The sequence below is a fragment of the Notolepis coatsorum genome (assembly GCF_963971535.1).
Source record: "Notolepis coatsorum genome assembly, chromosome: 4".
Classification (NCBI taxonomy): Eukaryota; Metazoa; Chordata; class Actinopteri; order Aulopiformes; family Paralepididae; genus Notolepis; species Notolepis coatsorum.
In genome coordinates this window covers 111055092-111070223 of record NC_140168.1, presented here as the reverse complement: position 1 = coordinate 111070223, position 15132 = coordinate 111055092, and the positions used below count along the sequence as shown (strand labels likewise).

Genomic DNA, 15132 nt, shown 5'->3' with positions numbered 1-15132 from the left:
CTGTAACATTCAACATGCATCACTCCTCCATCACACCCAGAGACCAGACTGTAACATTCAACATGCATCACTCCTCCATCACACCCAGAGACCAGACTGTAACATTCAACATGCATCACTCCTCCATCACACCCAGAGACCAGACTGTAACATTCAACATGCATCACTCCTCCATCACACCCAGAGACCAGACTGTAACATTCAACATGCATCACTCCTCCATCACACCCAGAGACCAGACTGTAACATGAGAAGGATCACTGTGGTAGTTTTGAACGGGAAAATCTGTAACACTAAAGATGGCGGCAACGACAAAGAATTGCTGCAAAATAAACATAATTTCTTTTATAATAAAAATATCTAGCGATAATTTTGTCCAGATTTATCGATTCTTCCAAATGGCATATTGTCTCAGCCTTAGATACACCGCATGTGTTCAAGCTCATCAAGAGACCAAATGTTTTTGTTTAAGTGCTGGTAAATCTTAGGCAGCAAGGATAATGTTATATTTCCCCATATCATGTACATGTTGTGCTTATTTGGTGTTCAATTAACTTCCAAGTCTAATTTGCCCCTGTTGCTGCGTGAAGGTCCCGGGTGAAGTCTTTGAGAGACGAGCGGGCAAACGGTGCCAAGTATGATGATCTACTCAAGTATGTATGACTTTATTTTTCTAATAACTAGTCTTGCCGTTTTTTACCGTCGGTATTGTGATAGTAAAGGGTTAACCTTCTGTAGTGTCGCAGTGAAAGGGTTAACCGTTTGGTAGTGCGGCAGTGAAAGGGTTAAGCTCGGCCCATGTGTCTTACTGCAGTTAGCTGAAACTACTGTTAGATCTCTGTTTCCTCACCTCCCACCTAAAGGTGCAGCTCTGACCCTGCAGTTAGCTGAAACTACTGTTAGATCTCTGTTTCCTAAAGGTGCAGCTCTGACCCTGCAGTTAGCTGAAACTACTGTTAGATCTCTGTTTCCTCACCTCCCACCTAAAGGTGCAGCTCTGACCCTGCAGTTAGCTGAAACTACTGTTAGATCTCTGTTTCCTCACCTCCCACCTAAAGGTGCAGCTCTGACCCTGCAGTTAGCTGAAACTACTGTTAGATCTCTGTTTCCTCACCTCCCACCTAAAGGTGCAGCTCTGACCTTGCAGTTAGCTGAAACTACTGTTAGATCTGTTTCCTAAATGTGCAGCTCTGACCTTGCAGTTAGCTGAAACTACTGTTAGATCTCTGTTTCCTAAAGGTGCAGCTCTGACCCTGCAGTTAGCTGAAACTACTGTTAGATCTGTTTCCTAAAGGTGCAGCTCTGACCCTGCAGTTAGCTGAAACTACTGTTAGATCTCTGTTTCCTCACCTCCCACCTAAAGGTGCAGCTCTGACCCTGCAGTTAGCTGAAACTACTGTTAGATCTCTGTTTCCTAAAGGTGCAGCTCTGACCCTGCAGTTAGCTGAAACTACTGTTAGATCTCTGTTTCCTAAAGGTGCAGCTCTGACCCTGCAGTTAGCTGAAACTACTGTTAGATCTGTTTCCTAAAGGTGCAGCTCTGACCCTGCAGTTAGCTGAAACTACTGTTAGATCTCTGTTTCCTCACCTCCCACCTAAAGGTGCAGCTCTGACCTTGCAGTTAGCTGAAACTACTGTTAGATCTCTGTTTCCTCACCTCCCACCTAAAGGTGCAGCTCTGACCCTGCAGTTAGCTGAAACTACTGTTAGATCTCTGTTTCCTCACCTCCCACCTAAAGGTGCAGCTCTGACCTTGCAGTTAGCTGAAACTACTGTTAGATCTGTTTCCTAAAGGTGCAGCTCTGACCTTGCACAGGAGATACTTCATCCCTGGTTGCTTAGCGACTTCAACCCCCGTCTAGGAGAAGGCCCCCATGCCTGATCTGTCTCCCCAAACAGGCCCCAGCTGAACTTCAAAACCAATCGCCACTTTAAAGGCCATAGTTAAAGGTGTTTACATACTTAATTATCCTGTTTATAATCACAACGAAAGCCAGCCTGTCTTACTGCAGTGAGCTGACACCTGTCTTACTGCAGTGAGCTGACACCTGTCTTACTGCAGTGAGCTGACACCTGTCTTACTGCAGTGAGCTGACACCTGTCTTACTGCTGACACCTGTCTTACTGCAGTGAGCTGACACCTGTCTTACTGCTGACACCTGTCTTACTGCAGTGAGCTGACACCTGTCTTACTGCAGTGAGCTGACACCTGTCTTACTGCTGACACCTGTCTTACTGCAGTGAGCTGACACCTGTCTTACTGACGCCTGTCTTACTGCAGTGAGCTGACACCTGTCTTACTGCAGTGAGCTGACACCTGTCTTACTGCTGACACCTGTCTTACTGCAGTGAGCTGACACCTGTCTTACTGACACCTGTCTTACTGCAGTGAGCTGACACCTGTCTTACTGCAGTGAGCTGACACCTGTCTTACTGCAGTGAGCTGACACCTGTCTTACTGCAGTGAGCTGACACCTGTCTTACTGACACCTGTCTTACTGCAGTGAGCTGACACCTGTCTTACTGACACCTGTCTTACTGCCGTGAGCTGACACCTGTCTTACTGCTGACACCTGTCTTACTGCAGTGAGCTGACACCTGTCTTACTGCTGACACCTGTCTTACTGCAGTGAGCTGACACCTGTCTTACTGACACCTGTCTTACTGCTGACACCTGTCTTACTGCAGTGAGCTGACACCTGTCTTACTGCTGACACCTGTCTTACTGCAGTGAGCTGACACCTGTCTTACTGCAGTGAGCTGACACCTGTCTTACTGACACCTGTCTTACTGCAGTGAGCTGACACCTGTCTTACTGCAGTGAGCTGACACCTGTCTTACTGCAGTGAGCTGACACCTGTCTTACTGCAGTGAGCTGACACCTGTCTTACTGACACCTGTCTTACTGCAGTGAGCTGACACCTGTCTTACTGCAGTGAGCTGACACCTGTCTTACTGCAGTGAGCTGACACCTGTCTTACTGCAGTGAGCTGACACCTGTCTTACTGCTGACACCTGTCTTACTGCAGTGAGCTGACACCTGTCTTACCGACACCTGTCTTACTGCAGTGAGCTGACACCTGTCTTACTGCTGACACCTGTCTTACTGCAGTGAGCTGACACCTGTCTTACTGCAGTGAGCTGACACCTGTCTTACTGCAGTGAGCTGACACCTGTCTTACTGCAGTGAGCTGACACCTGTCTTACTGCAGTGAGCTGACACCTGTCTTACTGCTGACACCTGTCTTACTGCAGTGAGTTGACACCTGTCTTACTGCAGTGAGCTGACACCTGTCTTACTGACACCTGTCTTACTGCAGTGAGCTGACACCTGTCTTACTGACACCTGTCTTACTGCAGTGAGCTGACACCTGTCTTACTGACACCTGTCTTACTGCAGTGAGCTGACACCTGTCTTACTGCAGTGAGCTGACACCTGTCTTACTGACACCTGTCTTACTGCAGTGAGCTGACACCTGTCTTACTGCAGTGAGCTGACACCTGTCTTACTGCAGTGAGCTGACACCTGTCTTACTGACACCTGTCTTACTGCAGTGAGCTGACACCTGTCTTACTGCAGTGAGCTGACACCTGTCTTACTGCAGTGAGCTGACACCTGTCTTACTGCAGTGAGCTGACACCTGTCTTACTGCAGTGAGCTGACACCTGTCTTACTGCAGTGAGCTGACACCTGTCTTACTGACACCTGTCTTACTGCAGTGAGCTGACACCTGTCTTACTGCAGTGAGCTGACACCTGTCTTACTGACACCTGTCTTACTGCTGTGAGCTGACACCTGTCTTACTGCAGTGAGCTGACACCTGTCTTACTGCAGTGAGCTGACACCTGTCTTACTGACACCTGTCTTACTGCAGTGAGCTGACACCTGTCTTACTGCAGTGAGCTGACACCTGTCTTACTGCTGACACCTGTCTTACTGCAGTGAGCTGACACCTGTCTTACTGCTGACACCTGTCTTACTGCAGTGAGCTGACACCTGTCTTACTGCAGTGAGCTGACACCTGTCTTACTGACACCTGTCTTACTGCAGTGAGCTGACACCTGTCTTACTGCAGTGAGCTGACACCTGTCTTACTGACACCTGTCTTACTGCAGTGAGCTGACACCTGTCTTACTGACACCTGTCTTACTGATATCAACGTCTGATAGTTTTTGCAGCTGGTGGCTAACTAGCTATCGTTCTTCATAGCTGTAACTGAACGCCAATGATGCTGCCTTATGTGATCTTATGAGTTTCAGTTCATAGGAAAATACTTTTGACTGTAATGGTCGGAAGTAAATTAACTTAGATGCTGTTATGCTTAACACCCAGTACTATTCACTTTACTTAATTTCTAAGATTAACGTCACAGTGACCAATTGCAGCCACTCTTATTGTCTGGGACCAAATACGGCCACGCCCCACTCCCAGCAAAAAGTGGGAATCTCTAGAATGGGTTTGGGGCGGCGCTGTATACGGAAGTGGCTCTCAAGGTGACGATTAGACAACACTTTTTTGTTGTCAGTAGATGGCAGCATTGGTTTACAATTAAAGGCTGAAAATGTTGAGAACTACAACACTGCATTTCCCAAGAGCGTTGGCACAGGTCGCAGGTCACTGGGATGTGTCTATATTCTCCGACGTGATCTGAACAGCGTTAAACTAATACTGCGACCTCGGTATAGCGACCGTGAATGGCCAACTAATTATCTTAACAAAAGTGCGCTGGTAGCGTTACATATGTTGTCTAAAGGGGGACATATGGTACAATTTAAGATTCTAATGATAATCGGCATATAAAGGACAACATAGAGCATCGTTAATTTGTAAGAAAACTCAATGAAAACGGTGCAGGGTGCTATTGTTATGAAAATGTGATAGAATCCTATAAAAATGTGGACGCATTTGGCCTAGGTTCCGTTAGATCATTTAGTCCGGACTTTGAGAATGCCTGTGTTTGACCTACAGTATAATACTGCCAGCTGCTATAAGAAAACCAAAAAGATCGGTATCGCCAGTGTATCACCCGATATGGCTCATAGACGATCAGTGATCAGTATCGGTGGCAAAAAACGTGATCGGGGCATCATCCCTATGTCTTCCTGTACCTTCTCAGGCGTCATAAAGGTGATTCCTCCCAGGAGGAAACGTCTCCGGCACAGAGGATCCACAAGGTATGTAATTAGTCAAGTTCACTGCATATCGTTCAACCAGCGATGATCACTTGTTCTGTTTAGTCGGCAGCATCACTGTTGTGGTTGTGACGCGGCCCGCTCGTCCTCAGGTGCGCTCCCTGTGGTCCACTGTGACCGGCATGTTGTCCAGCATCAGGGAGCCCAGTGAGGTGGTGGAGTGCGTCCTCAGCGGGACCGTGGACCAGTACACCCTGGACGGCGCCCGCTTCACCCTCCAGGTACCACAGCTTCTCCTGGAGAGGCTGGAGCGCCTCCCGCAACACGTGAGGAACGGGGAAGGAAGGGGTTAACGTGTCGCTGTGTCATTGATGTGTGTCTGTATTCCAGGTTGTTGCTGCCTACTTTTTCTAATGATGAGATGAGATATTCCTTTTATTGATCTCTTTGTGGAAATTCAGGTGTCATAGCACGGGGTTCGTACAAGGTCCTTGAAGTGCTTAAAGTGCTTGATTCTTTTTACAGAGGCTAACTGCCTAAGAAAACAGGCACAGAGGCACTGAAAGAGGATTTCACCATCTAATGAACACACTAGACTAGACAAATATCAAGATGTATCCATCAGTGGACCAATTGCATGCTTTTGCAGAGGACAAGAAGCCTTCAGTCAACTCCTTCAGACATTAAGCACCCCCCACAGCCCAAATGGAGTGATAAAAAAAAAATAATAATAATAATATTATACGTTTTTAAATAAAAAAAAAATTATAAATTTTGGCCAATCATAGTCGACCATCCAAATCCTTAATCGGGGACAGCCCTAGTAGTCGGACGTTTTCTACCCGTTCTGCTGCCGTTAGTTCTCCAGCTGCTGGCAGCAGTCCGTGCCACCGGTCGTGGAGCCTGCTGGTCACCGGCACAAAGGACTGGTTAGTGGTGAGTCTGGAGGGGATGAGAGGCTGAGTCTGTGTGCCTGTTCTTCCAGTCCAGTGTGGGTAAGCTGTACGAGGGAGGCCAGCTGAACCTGCTGGCCGTGCTGGAGCTGATGACCCACGCTCTGCGGCTCCTGAGGGAGGAGTGGCTCCGGGTGGACGGCCACACGGTGCTCTCCCGGCTCCAGCTGCACCACCTGCAGGAGAAGAGTCTGCAGATGGCCCGCGCGCTGGAGGACCTCTGTCTGATGAGGTACCACACCGCGCCACGTGGCCCCAAGTGCTGATCCGCGTCGGCAGACAATAATATTGCCCCAAAAAGTGTTCTGTATGTTTGTGTATACATGCGACCCGGCACGGTCTAGGCAGGCGAGGGGAGATTCTTCAGAATCGCCGTGAACGTTGCGCCATTCAGAAATGAGGTGAAAAAAATGTGATATTGGCGATTTCTAGTGCTTTGAAATGTCCCATCTGTTTCCTTATTTGCTCAATTTAATACGACTTGTAAATGTGTTAATTATTGTTAGATTGTTCGACGGTATGTATTCCGACGCATTGGAAAGAACTATATTTTCCTCAGAGGGGTGTGGTTAAATGCTCAGGGGGGTGTGGTTAAATACTCAGCAGGGGTGTGGTTAAATACTCAGGAGGGGTGTGGTTAAATACTCAGGAGGGGTGTGGTTAAATACTCAGGAGGGGTGTGGTTAAATGATCAGGGGGGTGTGGTTAAATACTCAGGAGGGGTGTGGTTAAATACTCAGGAGGGGTGTGGTTAAATACTCAGGGGGGGGGTGTGGTTAAATGTTCAGGGGGGGGGTGTGGTTAAATGTTCAGGGGGGGGTGTGGTTAAATGTTCAGGGGGGGTGTGGTTAAATGTTCAGGGGGTGTGTGGTTAAATGTTCAGGGGTGTGTGGTTAAATACTCAGGAGGGGTGTGGTTAAATACTCAGAGGGGGTGTGGTTAAATACTCAGGAGGGGTGTGGTTAAATACTCAGGAGGGGTGTGGTTAAATACTCAGGGGGGGTGTGGTTAAATATGTTTGTTTTCACACTTCATTTCACATGTCATTTTTGTGTGATGCTAATGCTCATGTTTGAATACAATGGAAGTGTTTTCTCCAGTGTGCAGTAATTAGCTCTTGTTTGCTCCGTTTCCAGGCAGAGGGTCACCAGGGAGGAGATCCCAAAGGTCGGGCGCGCCATCAAGACGTTGGAGGTGAAGTGGGACAGGAAGTGGATGGAGATCCTGAGAGTCACGCCTCTGACCTCCTTCCTGAACGAGGATCCTGTGAGTGTGGGGGGGGGGGGGGTTGTTTTATCTAACATTACCGTTCTCTGCTACATAATGTATCCATATATATATATTAACTTAAGGCTGTCAAAGTTAATGCGGTATTAACGCGCTGGGAGAGTGTGTGTGAGAGAGGGGGGGGGGGGTGAGAGAGATGAGGAAGGGGCAAGAGAGAAAGAGAGCTGGGAGAGTGTGAGAGAGAGAGGGGGGGGGGGTGAGAGATGAGGAAGGGGCAAGAGAGAAAGAGAGTTGGGAGAGTGTGTGTGTGAGAGGCAGAGAGAGTGTGTGTGAGAGAGAGAGGGGGGGGTGAGAGAGAGGGGGGGGGGTGATCACTCAGCCCGTGTGGTGGTGATGTCACACTCGAACGTCATGGAACAGTTGAACACACGGTGTCGGTGATGGAAACTGGATGCCCGATATAAAGAAACGAATAACCAATAAATATGAAGTTATCTTTGAAACCTCTGTTGTCAAGCCTTGTCAATATAACTCACCCCCTTTTCTTTTCTTTTTTTGATCTACTTTTTTCTCCCATTTTCAATTTTTCTCCCATCCCAATTTCGTATCGTCCAATTCTACCCTCCCCTATCTCGAACGTTGTTAGGCCACGCCTCTCACAGGCCGGCTGCAATGTGGACTAAGCCTTACATCACGTGTCCCCTCCGGTACTCGAGGAAGCAGCAGTCACATCTTTTCACCTGCACAGCGCGATCTCTCAGCGTCGGGGGTCTGCGTTTTTGGAGGGCACGCCGCCCCCGTCGCTTCCTGATTCTGCTGCGCAGGCGCACCAACCGACCTGTAGGAGTCGCTGTCCACAACGTCCGATCCCCCACCCATCAGCTTCCCACCCCCTAACACTGCCAATTGTATTAGTATGAACGACCAGCCAAGCTGATAGCAATGCGGAGAGCTGGGCTCGAACCCAGCGTCTCCTGCATTGGTGGTGAGCGCATTGCCCACTGCACCACCTAGCCGCCCCACCCACCCACCCCCCTTTCTCACGAATGGAACTGGTGTCGTGGAGTCCGCTTTGAGTGTTTTCCAGGGTTAGCGGCTAACGCTAGTCAGCTTAGCCTAGTTATTGGATACCTTAGCAGCTAACGTTAGCCCACTGCTCGCGTCAATTATATTGCATGTCATTGAAGGTCCGTGCTGGTCTGTGTCTATAATGAAATGAGAGGAAAGCTCTGCGCTAAAGCAAGTCTCATCTCAGCCGCGACGTGACAACATACTCAATGTTATATAAAAATTATGAATGAATGAATGAAAAGTTTCTTTTTGGACATGTTATTCTCCATATTTCTCCAAACAACTCACGGTATCTTGTTCCGTCAAACCAAACAATCCTAACGACAAATAATTAAAAAAGAAAAACATAAAAAAAAAGAAAAAAAGGAATTATAAACAAAGGTCAAGAGCAATGTGTTTGGTTAGCAGACATGTCCAAAAAAGGAGTAGAGGGAAGCTAAGCTTATTGGTCCCTACCCCCTTACATTTATATTTGTTCTTCCATTAATTTTACTAGATATAACATAATTTAGTATATTACAATATAGAATATACTTTTACTTATATTAAAAGATTACAAGAAAAAACTTTATTCACTTGACAGCAGTGAATATAGTACAGCACTACATAACACAATATAACATAACTTTGTTTATCCTCATTACTCATTTCTGTATTTTTCTAATGTGTATTTTTTTAGCTGCTTTTTAAATTGTGCCACATGTTTACTCAGTTTGATGTATTCGGGTAAATTATTCCACAACTTCACTCCACACACCGATATGCACATGCTTTTCAGCGTGGTGTGTACCATTGGTTGTTTAAGATTCCCTCTCCCTCTTAAGTTATATTCTCCTTCCCTTCTCTGAACCATTTTTGAATGTTGCCTAATCTCGCGGTCTACTTGAAAATCAGCCTGCAATCTACCGGGCGATCGCGGCCGACTGGTTGGGCACCACTGGTCTATAGAAATAAATCCATTCGAACAAGAAACCAATGTATAGACATATAAATTGCCAGGCCTAATGCGAGCCAGGGAAGTCTTGGGCTTGTAACGTGGCTTCATCTCGAAGTTTTCATCCACTGAGCCGTGAGGCTCAACATGCTTGTTTGGTTGAGGTCTGAACTCGCAAAATTGCCCATAAATATCGTTTTTGTGGGTATTGTCCAGTTGTTGCTGTATGTTTTTATCTGCCCAAAATTCAAGCAAGCATGAAAGCATTACAGTAAGCTTGCACACCACGCCCCGCTCCGTCGTCGGGGACGCTGGTTCGCACCCGAGACCACCTATTCCAGCGGTCCAGGTTTGGAGCGAAGCGTCCCCGGGGATGGGGGGGGGGGGGGGGGGAGCGTTCTCATCACACCCTATTTTGGTGCGATCGCGCTCTGATTGGACCCCGAATGGCTCGTGTGAAAGCCCCCTAACAAGTTCCTAACGTTTTCTTCCCCCTATTATTTCATGCACACTTTATTCATTGTTTTAAATGATTATTTTCTCTTAAGTTATTTTGTTCGTCACTCTGTTTTGAATTTGATGCAAATTTGCAATGCATGAGGGTCATCCTTTTATGTTAAATGGCGGCATAAAGCAAGCATTTGTTGACTCATGTTGATATAATACGCCGGTATTAAAACTTGGAACTTGAAAAAGATCCGTTTAAGGTAGATAAAAAAAATAAATTAAAAAAAATGCGATTAATTTGCAGTTAATCGCGAGTTAACTATGGACAATCATGCGATTAATCAGATTACATATTTTAATCTATTGACGGCACTAATATATATATATATATCATATCCGTGTATCATTCGATCTTTTCGTTTCTGATTTAGAATCTCAAATCAGAAAACCAATAACGGGCTTTAAAAACCAACACGATTTTGTTCTGAGGGAACGTTTGAAACCATTAACCAAAGGTTTAACCCTTTCACTACCACACTATACAGAAGGTTAACCTTTCACTACCAATTGTCTTGTTGTGTGGCAGTGAAAGGGTTAACCATTTGTTTTGTGGCAGTGAAAGGGTTAACCATTTGTTGTGTGGCAGTGAAAGGGTTAACCCGTTGGTAGCGTGTCAGTGAAAGGGTTAACCATTTGTTGTGTGGCAGTGAAAGGGTGAACCCATTGGTAGTGTGGCAGTGAAAGGGTGAACCCGTTGGTAGTGTGGCAGTGAAAGGGTGAACCCGTTGGTAGTGTGGCAGTGAAAGGGTGAACCTGTTGGTAGTGTGTCAGTGAAAGGGCGAACCCGTTGGTAGTGTGGCAGTGAAAGGGCGAACCCGTTGGTAGTGTGTCAGTGAAAGGGTGAACCCGTTGGTAGTGTGTCAGTGAAAGGGTGAACCCGTTGGTAGTGTGTCAGTGAAAGGGCGAACCCGTTATTGAAAATAAGAACTTGTTCTTAATTAACCTGCCTATTCAAATAAAGGTTTGATGATGATGATGATGTGGCAGTGAAAGGGTCAGGTGATCTGAAGACGTGTCTCCCCTCCTCAGGCCCTGCGGCTCCTGTCGCCCATGGCTCCACTCTCCTTCGAGCCGGCGACTGAAGCCAGCTCCAGGTCCTGCATCTTCTCGCGGTACCCCGCCCAGCTTCCTGGTGGGTAGACACTGGGGCTGCTCCGTTATGGCACAAAAATAAATAAAAAATCATAAACACGATTTTTTTGGATTTCAATTATGATTATTAAACGTGTAGATATTTTTTTCAATCACTTGTTTATAACATTGGCAATCATTCTCCTTTTTAGAATTTTCAGAGGAGGAGCCTGCAGAGACTAAACCACACAAAGAAGTTACCTCCATCTGTTCACTTAATCAACGGTAATGGAAATTCTGCTTTGGAATACGACCGATGAGGCAACCTGCACAACCCCTGTCCTAGGGATGCTCGATATTGGCTTTTTTACCTATACCCATATTGTCCAACTCTTAATTTCCGATACCGATATCAACCGATACCGATATATGCATGGTTCCCCCCCCTCCCCAAAAACGGAATAATTTCAGGTAATTAACATTACATATCTCTTGTCGTGTAATTAACACAACATTATGCATACTTTGACAATAAATAAAATAATTATTTGTTCTTACTTGCTTGCCTGGGTAAATAAAGGTTAAATAAATGTATTTTTATTTTTATTTTTTTTTGTGAAAACCGATACAGATATTTTCCGATGTCACATTTTTATGCCAATATCGGCCGATAATATCGGACTTCCCTAATCATTACCGATGAACAGCTTGTGCCCGGGAGGCAGACACCTGGGTGGGGCTGAGCAGTGCTCCGTCAGGGAGGCAGAAGAGACCTGGGTGGGGCTGAGCAGTGCTCCGTCAGGGAGGCAGACACCTGGGTGGGGCTGAGCAGTGCTCCGTCAGGGAGGCAGACACCTGGGTGGGGCTGAGCAGTGCTCCGTCCGGGAGGCAGACACCTGGGTGGGGCTGAGCAGTGCTCCGTCAGGGAGGCAGACACCTGGGTGGGGCTGAGCAGTGCTCCGTCAGGGAGGCAGACACCTGGGTGGGGCTGAGCAGTGCTCCGTCTGGGAGGCAGACACCTGGGTGGGGCTGAGCAGTGCTCCGTCAGGGAGGCAGACACCTGGGTGGGGCTGAGCAGTGCTCCGTCAGGGAGGCAGTGCTCCGTCAGGGAGGCAGACACCTGGGTGGGGCTGAGCAGTGCTCCGTCAGGGAGGCAGACACCTGGGTGGGGCTGAGCAGTGCTCCGTCAGGGAGGCAGACACCTGGGTGGGGCTGAGCAGTGCTCCGTCAGGGAGGCAGACACCTGGGTGGGGCTGAGCAGTGCTCCGTCCGGGAGGCAGACACCTGGGTGGGGCTGAGCAGTGCTCCGTCAGGGAGGCAGACACCTGGGTGGGGCTGAGCAGTGCTCCGTCAGGGAGGCAGACACCTGGGTGGGGCTGAGCAGTGCTCCGTCAGGGAGGCAGACACCTGGGTGGGGCTGAGCAGTGCTCCGTCCATCACTAGTCCTCCAAACAGCATCCCTGCTCTCCGATGACCAGGGCGAATTTAGAGAAATCGCAACGGACAGATACGGAGCAGACAAGCCACATGGGGGTCAATGGCACTCCCAATGCCTCCAAACGGCCTCTCCACTGTTGTAGTACCTAAAATTACCACGTTATTTCCTCAACACAAATGTTGAAATGACAACATGGCCATCTATGTCGCTCCCTCACTGAAGGCAGAGGGGGCAAAGCAAAGACGACAGAGTTGTGAGCATTAGCTAGCTAGCTTTCCTAGCTTGACTACTGGCACAATGTGGCCATTTCTGCATCGCCGGGAAATAATTTTGCCTCCCATTTCATAAAAGCATGTCCAAAGTTTACCCGGTGTGTTGATTTGTGTGTTTTTTTTTAACTAACGTCCACACTTCCGGGTGTCTCAAAACTGTTCTACTTTAAACCAGCTAGAACCTGGTGTTGGAAATGGTTGACTGGTTTCTAGCTGTTTTCTAAAACGATTCCCTAGATGGCTCATAATGCCAGCGAATAACAAGCATTCTTTATTAAACATTCCCATCCTCTCTCCCTTTATTCGGAGCAGCTTTAGCCCTCCACCACCCCAGGGGGCTGAGACTGGAGCCACTGAAGCATGTGCCCAGCCGAGCAGCACCCCGCAGCCCAGCACCCCGCAGCCCAGCACCCCACAGCCCAGCACCCCACCGCCCAGCACCCCGCAGCCCAGCACCCCGCAGCCCAGCACCCCTCAGCCCAGCACCCCGCAGCCCAGCACCCCACACCACAAGCCTCTGACGCCACCAGTTGCGCTTGCAACGCCACCTCCTCAAAAGGTCCGTACTCGGGTCAACTTTATGGCCACTCTGGTCATTGCTGTTGCGTTTTTGCACTGCGCTTCCCATCTTGAAAAGTCACGCTAACAACGGAGTTACTAGTATTCATTAATTCCGTTTAAACCACTTCTGTTTGTGATATAAAGTGTATTACCGTAATTTTCGGACTATAAGCCACACCTGAATATAAGCCGCAGCAGCTAAATTGAATGATGTGTACATATATAAGCCGCACTGGACTATAAGCCGCAGGTGTTTTAATGTTTAATTACCATATGTAAGGGTTCGTGCACAGAGGGAATTGTTGGGAAAGAGATGGCTGTTTGAGGAAGCTCCCATTTATTAACATTTCAACAAACAAGTTGCATATTCGCATAACGTATTCAAGTGTTACCATTTAGTGCAATAGTAGCTACAGAACATGTACTGTGCTGTGTAGCTGTAAAAATCCATAGATTAGCCGCACCGTTATATAAGCCGCATGGTCGAAAAATGGGGAAAAAGGCGCGGCTTATAGTCCGAAAATTACGGTACTTCCTGTGCGCCTGACTGTTTCCCCCCGGGAATGTCGTACCGGACGCCGGTGTTTAGAATGGCAAATAAAAGTGTTGAGTAACTGGATACAGGTGGAATCACTATTGTGTTACGGTGTTATCAGTCGGCAATAGTACAACAACTTTTTTATTTATTTATATGAAAATGTTCAAGAACATTGCTTTACATTACAAGACCTATTATAGATGAAACATTTTAAAGTATATAATATTTATTTTTAAATACTTTTTCTATTTTTAAGAATTTATTTTACAAACTCACTGCGTAATCCATATGTAACCTGTTGCCACTCCTAGGCCAGTGTGAGGAAGACGCGTGTGAGGGCGTCGGCCAAGAGGGACAAGGCTGAGATACTGCACTGGGAATACGACAACCTGGCAACTCAGGTACAGTGACCGCTCTCCACTCAGAGACTGAGGTACAGTGACCGCTCTCCACTCTGAGACTGAGGTACAGTGACCGCTCTCCACTCAGAGACTGAGGTACAGTGACCGCTCTCCACTCAGAGACTGAGGTACAGTGACCGCTCTCCACTCAGAGACTGAGGTACAGTGACCGCTCTCCACTCAGAGACTGAGGTACAGTGACCGCTCTCCACTCAGAGACTGAGGTACAGTGACCGCTCTCCACTCAGAGACTGAGGTACAGTGACCGCTCTCCACTCAGAGACTGAGGTACAGTGACCGCTCTCCACTCAGAGACTGAGGTACAGTGACCGCTCTCCACTCAGAGACTGAGGTACAGTGACCGCTCTCCACTCAGAGACTGAGGTACAGTGACCGCTCTCCTCTCAGAGACTGCTGGGTGTCTGCATCATGAGCTGAACAATGAAATGACACATATCACAACGGTGCTACTTTAGCTTAAAGGGGAGATGAAGCATAGCGATATAAACAGTCAACTATTTAGATAAACCACAGAAAAAAATCACGTTATAAAAATAAGCCGTTTCTAAGAAAAAACTATTTGTTATGTAGCATTTATCAACATGTGCGCCGCCATTTCGTTCACGCTAAATGCTGACGTCACAGAGATGGTTTCGCCCGCAGCCTCCCACGTACCTAGCTACTACTACTACCTGCAGCACGCTGTAGCAATCTTATTAGGCTCCTCAAATATCGTTATTCATAAAAACACATTTATGTAATATTTTACAGCATTGAGCAACCCCAACAGGGGGGATGCTGCATGCTCTTGTCATCTTTGAGATGGCGAGACCTGCAGGTGGCACTGTGAGGCCACGACATTTGAGCAAATTAATAATACTGCATGTTCTGAAGGTCCAGATTAATAATTAGAATTAGTTCAACAGAAAGTAGGGGTGGACGGTATAAACGGTATACGGTATAAACGGTATGAATTTGCTCTACGGTATGGATTTTGACTATACCTTGTAACCGGTAGAGCAGCTC

At 47.4% G+C, this 15132-nt stretch overlaps 1 protein-coding gene across 1 annotated transcript in view; it reads left to right on the top strand.

Annotated features, from left to right (window-relative positions):
* Positions 1–15132, top strand: part of haus6 (HAUS augmin-like complex, subunit 6) — a 58391-nt gene that overhangs the window by 17464 nt on the left and 25795 nt on the right. Inside the window, exons 7-15 of the mRNA XM_084313711.1 lie at positions 591–653; positions 5118–5175; positions 5286–5459; positions 6119–6318; positions 7223–7352; positions 10855–10957; positions 11109–11181; positions 12919–13165; positions 14017–14106. Coding sequence (XP_084169837.1) covers positions 591–653; positions 5118–5175; positions 5286–5459; positions 6119–6318; positions 7223–7352; positions 10855–10957; positions 11109–11181; positions 12919–13165; positions 14017–14106 — 1138 coding nt within the window. The remainder of the gene's footprint in view (positions 1–590; positions 654–5117; positions 5176–5285; positions 5460–6118; positions 6319–7222; positions 7353–10854; positions 10958–11108; positions 11182–12918; positions 13166–14016; positions 14107–15132) is intronic.